Source organism: Myotis yumanensis, unplaced genomic scaffold (genome assembly GCF_028538775.1).
Source record: "Myotis yumanensis isolate MYYU_CA2020_CCGP unplaced genomic scaffold, mMyoYum1.0.hap1 SCAF_8, whole genome shotgun sequence".
Classification (NCBI taxonomy): domain Eukaryota; kingdom Metazoa; phylum Chordata; class Mammalia; order Chiroptera; family Vespertilionidae; genus Myotis; species Myotis yumanensis.
In genome coordinates, this window is record NW_027223759.1 from 79314932 (window position 1) to 79324833 (window position 9902).

A 9902-nucleotide genomic window follows, 5' to 3' on the forward strand; every position below is an offset into this window, starting at 1 on the left:
AGACATCAATTGAATAATCTCACAATGAAATATAAAATTATAACTGTGAGTCTTGTTTCAAGGGAGGTTTAATCAAGTCAGGGAGGTTGTGCCAGGCTTGGTGAAGGGACTGGTGGGGGCAGGTAGAGCATGGAGTAAGACAGAAAAGCATTCCAGGCAGAGGAAATAGCATGTACTAAGACCAGGGGATAGGAGAGAGTCTGGTCATGGACCATTGGAGGAACTGAAGGGGCCAGTGGCACAGAGCAATTAAAGGGTGATATGGTCTGAACTGTGTCTCTCCAAGCCCCGCCCCCCCCTCCACCGCCCATTCATATGTTAAAGCCCCCAATGTGACACTATTTGAAGATAGGGCCTTTGGAGAGGTAATTAAGATCAATGAGATCATAAGAGTGGAACTCTGACCCAACAGGCCTGGTGTCTTTATAAGAAGAGGAAGGGATACCAGAGAGCACTCTCTCTCTCTCTTTGTGGGCACACAGAGAAAGGGCTATGTGAGGACTCAGGAAGAAGGTTACTATTTGTAAATCAAAAAAAAAAGATGTCTCACTAGAAACCAACCCTACCAGCACCTTAATCATAGATTTCTAACTTCCAGAACAGTGAGAAAATAAATACCAGTTGTTTAAGCCACTCAGTCCAAGCAGAAGGGCACTTGGCTGGAGAGGCCGCCGACCATGAGGGACTTTATGTTAAGTTTGACCCTTGATGTAAAAGCCATGGGAAGCCATTGACGGGCTTGGATTTGAAGGGGTTGTGGTGGGGCCCATTAATGAGATCCCAGTGCCTGCGGCACAAAGAACAGCCTAGACAAGGCGAAAGTAGATGCCAACATTCCTCCAGTGATGACATGTCAAGTCAAGGTCCCTCACCTAGAAAGTAGACTTCTGGAAGCAAAGTAGAAAAGGCACTCCAGGACCTTGAGCTCTTTGAAGGGGCTTAAAAAGGAGGTGCCCACTATACAGCAGGGCCCAGGTGAGGCTGAACACTTGTCTGTTCACAAGAACTTACAGCAGCAATGATGACCAGTCTTCTCTTCAGTGCTCAGTAAGTAGCCAAAGAGCAGAGGTGGAGGGTCAGTTGGATTGTCCCAGGGTTGCTGACCAGGCAGAAGGAGAGACAGTGAGAGATGACCATGTCATCCAAGTGGTGGATGAGAGAACCTTATCTACCGGGGCAGGATGGGGCTCCTGGCTATCGTGGCTCACAAATGGCTTTTATTCTGAGTGGCTGTAGCATTAATAAGTTGAACGCTTTGCTCAGCGGAGGCCTCGGCTGCCTAGCTACATTTTGGCAGCCCCCATGAGGCATGCAACTGAGACAGATGAATAGGCTTGCTAATGAATGGGGACTGGGATTCCAATATTCCCTTCCACAAGAACTATGCATCTCTCCAGCAGAGTAATGAAATCTTTGAGACAGCCTGATTACAAAAATAAAGCAGCATCATTATATTTGTCTGCCAGGCTGATCACAAGACACTGCAATGTATGACAGATGTCACAAGCAGAGAAATAGGCACGAAATGTCATGTATTACAGGCACATCTACACCAATAACGGGAGGAAGAGAATAGAGGCGATGGCCTAAATCAAGCATGTCAAACGCAAAGGCTAACACTGGCCAAATAAATGAGGCATGTGGCCCGTGAGCCACGAGTTTGACATGCTTGGCCTAAATATTTGAAGCAAAACTTTTTCCTGAAATAGCCAAACATTTGAGTCAAAATAATACTTTAACCTAAAAAAGTCACCAATTTTGGTACTATTTCCTTCAGAGACTGAGTTGGCATATCCCTATATGCCACAGAAAAAGCCTTTGCTAAGAAAATTAATGACATAAACATGATTATAAGACCAGTATTTAAACTAATGAAGAAAACAACTATTTAAAAACTATTTTGGTACTTGGCATCCATTTCCATGTAATCAGCTGACCTACACTAGGGTGTAGAGTTTGATTTCTGAATTAATTTTGGGGGTTTGGCCTGCACACAGGATACAGACCTTCATGAAGTCAATGAAAGGGGAGCTGGAGAAACACACCAATCAGATGCCAAGCCCCTGACAGAGGTCTGGCAGAATTAGACCAGTCATCCTGAAAGAATGAAAAATTGACAAGAATGATGATGTCACAGGTGACTCAATGAGGGAGATTTAAATAGCAAAGAATTAAGAAAACATCTTGGAAGAAAGCCCTCTATATCATTTTGCTGAGAAAATCAGGCACAAAGGCCATCATACAGTTTGTCAGAAAAATCATGCCCTCAAAAAAGTCACACTTGTTTCATTCTGAAAAATTTTTATAAGAATTACCATATAATTATAACCTGTTTCATAAAATATAAGACAACTTTCTTTTCGTAGTTTTCTCTTTTGTTTTTCACAATGAAGTCCCACTCAAACCTCTCTTCACATAAAATTTTGGACTCCATATTAAGGAACAAATGTTAAGAGTATTTTTCAGGTACTGATTGTCCTCAGATAAAGAGGAGCCACTGTCAACATCTCAGTTCTCTCTCCGCCTTCCAGCCCTCCCCCATTCTCTCTCTCTCTCTCTCTCTCTCTCTCTCTCTCTCTCTCTCTCTCTCTCCAGGGTTCATATGCATGTGTGAGTGCAAACACACGTGACTTGCCTCTAAATCTGGGGACTGAAAACCAAGAGGATGTGATTCTGATCTCCCTGGCCCACCCCACAAATATATAAATATACATCAACGTTCCTTTTAGAGTAATCCACGACAGCAGCAACTCTCAATCTTTTTTTTCCATTGAAACACACATGATGAGCAGCTGATATAGCTCAGTTGGGAGCGTGTAAGAGTGAAGATCAAATACACATGATGGATGATGTCCATATTCAAGGTTTTCTCCCATGAGCAACCCAAGTTAATATGCAAAATCCTGCCACTACATGCAATTCCTTCCCTTTCCCTCCGACTCAGGAGAGCAAATCAGAATGCAAACAAGTGGAATTATTAGAGTCCTCAATCTTCTCTTATGTTTCTTTAATTTTGTAATTTCATGATTATCTGTAAAACTTTTCTTCCTAACTAGAGTTGAAAGTCAATCACTGCCCTACAGATGTCTAGTCCCAATTACATATGCTCTTGCAAGTGACTAATTAAACTACAGTATGATTCTTTTACTTTTAGCACTTTACTAGAAATTTTAATAAAATTAATTAAGCATTCTTAATTTAACTTTTTCTTTTACTTTGTGTTTATACTCCAAGGTAATTTAATGTGTCACACATACATAAGTTGATTTTAAAAAAAACAGTTCATATAAATATTTTTACCAGCTTTGAACCAGGGAATTTTGACTGTTCAAGTAGCCCAACTTTATTGTTACAGCAATAACTAAAGGTTATTTTTATTGATTAAAAAAAAAAAACCTCAATGATTTATCACGTTTTTTGGTTTTTCTTCTGATAGTTCCTATATCTTTCTCACCAATATTTTTGTTTCACTACCTACTCTCTGTCCCATGGACATATACTTAAGTTCTTTAAAATGTTCCATCTTCTATTAAATTGAATAATTTTGATGTCCTCATTAATGAGTTGATATAAGCATAACTGACTTACACATAGTATATGTTCAATAAATTGTGGCTATTATTATTATTATTATTGCTCATCAGTATTTGTTCTTAATATTTACTTCTGAAAATTCTCAATATTCTTTTATATTTTAACTTTTAAAGGGACTGGTTTTGTTAGTTCTCTACTGCTGTTATAAGTTACCACAAATTTAGTGGTTTAAAACAACATAAATGTATTATGTTCTGGAGGCCAGAATTAGTTTTATTGAACTAATATCAATGTGTCGGCAGGGTTGCATTCCTTTCTGAAGGTCCTAGAGGGGAATCTATGTCCTTACCTTGTCCAGCTTCAGAGACACTTGTATTTTGTTTTTAGTAACTCAAGGTTTGTACTTCTTATTCCCCTTCACCTTTTTTACCCACCCCAGAACCCTCCTCTCCTTTGGCAACTATCAATTTGTTCTCTATTTCTATGAGTCTGTTTTTTTGTTTTGTTTTGTTTGTTTTTTTAGGTTCCACATATAAGTGAAATCATATGGCATTTGTCTTTCTCTGTGTTATTTCACTTAGCATAATACCCTCTAGGTCCATCTGTGTTGTTGCAAATGGCAAGATTTCATTATTTTTTTTTTTTTTACTGCTGAGTAATAGTGCATTGTATGCATATATCACATCTTCTTTATCCATTCATCTATCAGTGGACATCTAGGTTGTTTCCATATCTTAGCTATCTTAGCTAAAAGGGTAACATGCTCATTAGACCAGACATCTTCCGGACGTCATTCCAGACGTCCTTCCTGACCAAGCTAAGGCCAGAGGGAAGTCAGCCCGGGTCTCAGGTGTCTGCAGGTGGCCCAAGGGAAGCCAGCCCGGGTTCCTGGTGCCTGCTGGTGGCCGGAGGAGGGAAGCCCGGGTCCCAGGTGCTGGAGGGAAGCCGGTGCCAGCAGCCTGGGGAAGGAAGGCCTACTCTTGCACAAATTTTCGTGCATCGGGCCTCTAGTTGTAAATAATGCTACAATAAAATAGAGGTGCACATATCTTTTCAAATTAGTGTTTTCATTTTCTTCAGATAAATGCCCAGAAGTGAAATTGCTGTGTTGTATGGTAGTTCTGTTTTTAATTTTTTGAGAAACCTCCATACTTCTTTCCATAGTGGCTATACCAATTTACAATCCCACCAAAAACTACAGTATACTTCATTTAAACCACCCTGTCGTTTCACTTTGAGTGGGTGATATCTAACAGCAAGCCACATGTGCAACAGACAAAAACAAGGGATCCAGATGCCACATGCATTGAGAAGAGTGCCAAGGGAGAGATGAGAAACATGAGATGGAAGGTCTGGAAAAGCCTGTTGAAAGGAAGGCACATTTTGCATATCCTCACCAACTATGGGATAAAGAGCCAAATGCAGCAGTCCCTCTCCTCCAGAGCAGGCAGGAATCCAGACCAGCAGGTAACATCTGGGCTGACATTAGCCATAACCTTGCAAAGGGTAGTGAGTCTAGTGCTAATTTCTCATTAAGCTGACAAGAGGCATGAAGAGACCCACATGTTTCCAGGAATGTACATTTTACATTATTTTTGTTTTCCCTTGCAAATCAATTGAAAGCTAGGAGGCATTCCAGCATCTCTTTTTCTCCAGAGTTCCCAATTTGTTTCATTATTCCCCCGCCCAGCACCTCCACTAGACTGAGACGCAATTGCAAAAGACGTAGAATGGAAAATTAATACTTTCTACAGACTTCCTCATCTTGGGTAGATTTATGAATTCTGCTTCTGTTATGCAGAAGTTAGCATTTTTAACAACAAGGGGGGAAATCCTTAATTGTTTTTTTATTGCCTCAAGAGCGCCAAAGACATCTTGTGCTATGTCATCATTTACATTTCACATTAAATGCAAAATGTTTGAAATAAGCAAATATTTGTTTTAATTTGATACATCTGTTAACTGAAATGCTAAAAAGACAGCTAACTCACTATATTAAATTCAGCAATTTGTAAACAATTTATATGTTCATTTGTTCTGGTTATAAATGCCCCAAAGCTTATGTTTTATGAAACCCATAGAGTAAATGGCATTGTATTAATCTGATGTATGCAAGCCATGATTTATTCCTCTTCACTCCATTAATTTATTTCCTAACTTGAGTTAATTAGCGAGGTTCCTATTTTTAAAAGCTCTTTAAATTCCTTGGGAGAGGGGCACATTTGCAAGAACTGCTTTGAAAACCTACTGCAGAAGAAATGGGCTAAATACAAATGGTAAATTTTCCCCTGACATTATCACACATTGAGCACCTGATTGCCATTCAACCATCTTTATGTGGAGAACACAGTGGGTGATGACTACATAGTTGTTATAAGAAAGAGGGAAAGAACCAGAAGGAAGGAATGAGAGCAGCAGCAAGAACAAACTCTTTCCAGGAGATTACTATCTGCATGAGATATCTTCAAGATCCTATTCATCTTTAAATAAAAAGCATTCTGATTTTATGCTACAAAATGGAGACTAACTTTCACTTGAAACAATACTCCCTGGGAAGAGAAGAGATGTCCATTAAGAGAAATATTTTAAAAATCACAGAGATTGGTCCAATAGAAAATAAAGATAAATCAATTATTTTTCCTTGGTCAAATGCAGCCTTAATATTCTTAATTAGAATAGTAGAGCCCTAGCCAGTTTGGCTCAGTGAATAGAGCATCAGCCTGCGGACTGAAGGGTTCCAGATTCGATTCCAGCCAAGGGCACATGCCCAGGTTGCAGGCTCGATCCCCAGTCGGGGGCATGCAGGAGGCAGCCAATCAATGATTCTCTCTCATCATTGATGTTTCTCTCTCGCCCTCTTCCTTCCTCTCTGAAATCAATAAAGAAATTTATCTTTTTTAAAAACTATATTAGAATAGTAGACAGTGCCCTGAAATTAAATAAATCAATCCTATCTAATAAAAGAGTAATATGCAAATTAACCATCACCCCACAACAAAGATGGCGGTGCCCATAGCAGCTGGGGTGGGATGCTGGCAGCATTGCCCTGGCAATGCGAATCCAGCAGGCAAGTGCGGCATGCAGACAGCACCCAGCAGGGCCTGCTTGCCCATCACCATGGTGTGGAGCAGGCAGGCCCCACAGAGAGTAGAGAACCACAGGGAGTGGGCCTAAGCCGAGTAGGACATCCCCTGAGGGCTCCTGAATTGGAGACGGTACAGGCTGGGCTGAGGGACCCCACCCCACCCCCACCCCCCCCACCCCCCGCACGAATTTTGTACACTGGGCCTCTAGTAAATAAATGAAGGAAGGAAGGGAGGGAGGGAGGAAGGAAGGAAGGAAGAAAGGAAGGAAGGAAGGAAGGAAGGAAGGAAGGAAGGAAGGAAGGAAGGAAGGGGAAATTCATTCACACTCAAGTATAAATTACTGAGAAAAGTTTAAGATGTTCCTAAGGGTGTTTGAGGGAAGGGAGAACTAGCCTTTCAACAGATGTTCAAGCTTTAAGCAAATGTAATGCTCATTCCATCCTAGAATATTTGGGGCAGCAGCGAGTGGGTGAAAGAGACTGAGTTGGGTTGGGTGCCCTTCCAAGTCGCCAAAGTTACCCACTTACTTCCAGAAAGTCTGGTCCTAGGAGGCAGCAACACCACCAGCCCCATCTAGGTAGCACCTTCCTTGTCAAAGTCCTGCTTTATTTCATTTTCCTGTCGCCAGTCATTTCCCTGCCCTGAGAAGCAAGTTGAAAATTTGGAGCTGCATTTACGTGCATTTGAATTAGGTCTTCTCTTCTCTAAGCCTCAAATTCTATGAAATGGAAAAGTCTCAGTCACACAGCACAGCCCCTGATGCAGAGTAGGCATCCCAAACTGCAAACTCCCTCCGTTCACTCCCACAGGCACCAAGTGAAGTCAGCTGTGGGGACACACCAGAAGCCAGAGGCAGCGCGGGGACAGGACCAAGTGCCTTCCATCCTCCTCAACTGCCTTCACATTTTCTTTCATGTCTAACTCCTGGTCCTGGAACCTGTTGCCCAAGTTTCCCTCACAAAACAAACAGCCCGTATTTATTCCTCCTCCTGGCGCCACACTGAACAGGGGAGAGGGGAGAGGAGAAGCCTGTGCTGCATCAACTCCCCCTTGACTCACACTCACACGCCCACATGTTTTCTTGTTTCTGCTAAAAAATAAAAAAGTTTTTTAAAACCTTTGCTAGAACAAACTTTATGTGTCTCCATGAAAGCCCGGCTCCCAGAGGGCAGCCCCAGGCCCCTCTTTGGAAGGCGTGGGGGTCTGCAGATGGTGGGTCCTTCCTTCCTGACAGAAGGGCCTGACTTTAAATATCTGCATCACAACAAAAGTTTGGAAAATAAAGAGTTTCTCTCTATGGAAATCAGGTGCTTGGGCTGATCAATCAAGTCCCGGGACTCTGTGAAGCCAGATTTTCTGGATCAGACAGACAGGCGGGTGGCCTGCCTTGCTTCTCTCTCTCTGCAGAACAGACCCACCACAGCGGAACCGCAGCCCACCCTGGGGAGTGCTGGGCTGAGAGCCACGGAACCATAGGAGATCACCCCTGGGAGTAACACAGCAGCCTGCAGAGTGTGTTTGCCTGACAGCCTTGCTTCTCCACAGGAGAAGAAAAATGGGAACAAATCTAACTACCTGAGGAAGGTTCTCCAGAGAAAAGAGGGGCAAGATCAGAATGCTCTCTTGTGTCTCTGCAAACTCGGTCCCTCTCAGAGGCCTTGCACCTCTCCTGCATCACCTCATTCGACGCTCACATTTGTCAGTATTATCATCCCCATTTTACCCAAGATAACAGTGCAACTGGCCGGAGGTCCCGGAGGTGCTGTTCTGGAGTATACCCCGTCCTCTGACTCCTGATCTAGTGCTCTTTGCACCCGAATCTTAATTCCCAAAACACAGAGGAGAAATATCCAGCGGCTCAGAGCAATGCCGCTTCGGATCAAGAATTTTGACACTTTTAAGACAAGATTTGCAGTTAAAAGAACACAGTGAGGGAGGGGGCGGGGCTGCCCTCCACGGGGACTCACTCAGGAAGAGGATGGTCTGCCTCCTGGCCGCTCTGCTCTCCTCGCTCTCCGACTTGCGCAGCCGCGCCTGCTGCCCCTCGGCGGCCAGCGTGCCCTGCCTGCTCCGCCTCAGCACCTGCATCATGTTCCAGCACATGAAGGCCACGGCGACCAGGACCACGAGGTAGACCACGAAGGCGCCGAAGATGCTGGACTTGAACACGGTCCAGCGGCTGGAGAGGTTGGTGCAGATGGACATGTTGGAGGTCTCGGGCCGCTCGTGGTGGCGCGTAAGCGTGCGGTTGCAAGAGAGGCCCCGGTGGCTGTGCACGTACACCAGCGGGTACTCCACGCCCATGGCAAAGAGCAGCGGCAGGGCCACCAGGGTGGAGGTGACCCAGACGAAGCCGATGAGCAGCTTCACCTGGCAGGGCCCGGACACGGCCTTGTAGCGGAAGGGGTGGCAGATGGCCACGTAGCGCTCGAAGCTGAGCGTGAGCACGTGCAGCAGCGTGGCGTAGCTGCAGGTCTCGAAGAGGAAGTTGTGCAGCTTGCAGGACAGCTCGTAGCCCGGCGTGGTCAGCGGGTTCCAGATGATGCTGTAGAACTCCATGGGCATGCCGATGAGGAAGACCAGGATGTCGGAGCAGGCCAGGCTCACCATGTGGTCCGTCACCTCCTTCTGCAGGTAGCCCTTCCTCTGCAGCACCTGGGTGGCGCGGATGGTGACGCTGTTGCCCAGGATGCCCAGCGCGAAGATGAGCAGGTTCACCAGGATGAGGGTGATTTTGATCCAGGGGGCCACCTCGAATTCGGGGATGTGGCTGTGATCGATGACGTGGGAGCAGTCGCCGTGGGGGCCGCCGGGGGGAGCCATCAGGAAGGAGGCCTGGCCACCCGGGTCGGTCGGTCGGTCGGTCGGAGACCGGCTTAAGGTCCCTCCTCTCAGCTGAGCCCTCGTTCTTGGCCGCGCTCAGGAAGCGGCTCCCGCACTCACCTGGGAAAGGTAACTTATTTCAGGTGCTTTCATGGGAACTTCCTGGAGCAGCCCAGCCTCCCAGTGGCCCCGAGGCGCCTGGGGGTGGAGTTTGGGGGCGTGTGTGTAAGAGCGAGGCGGGGAGAGCGGAGAGCGCGCAGGAAGGCGGTTCTAATCTGGCCCCGCAGCCCCCAGCGCGCCCGCCCTCCTGGGGGCCCCTGGCGCCCTGGCCCGGCAGCCCTCGCTCCCCTCCACCGCCCGGCGCTCGCTGGCCCCGACGCCCCTCCGGGAGCACCCTCTTTGCTGCTGGAGGCCGGTGGTCAGTGGTCAATCATTAACCACGGCTGACTGCTCAGCGCC

The 9902-nt window shown here is 45.7% G+C and overlaps 1 protein-coding gene across 1 annotated transcript in view; it reads right to left on the minus strand.

Moving 5' to 3' along the window:
- GPR39 (G protein-coupled receptor 39) overlaps positions 1-9641 on the minus strand; it is a 189204-nt gene extending 179563 nt beyond the window's left edge. Inside the window, exon 1 of the mRNA XM_070423101.1 lies at positions 8588-9641. Coding sequence (XP_070279202.1) covers positions 8588-9443 — 856 coding nt within the window. The 5' untranslated portion in view covers positions 9444-9641. The remainder of the gene's footprint in view (positions 1-8587) is intronic.
- Between the last annotated feature and the right edge of the window lie 261 nt (positions 9642-9902).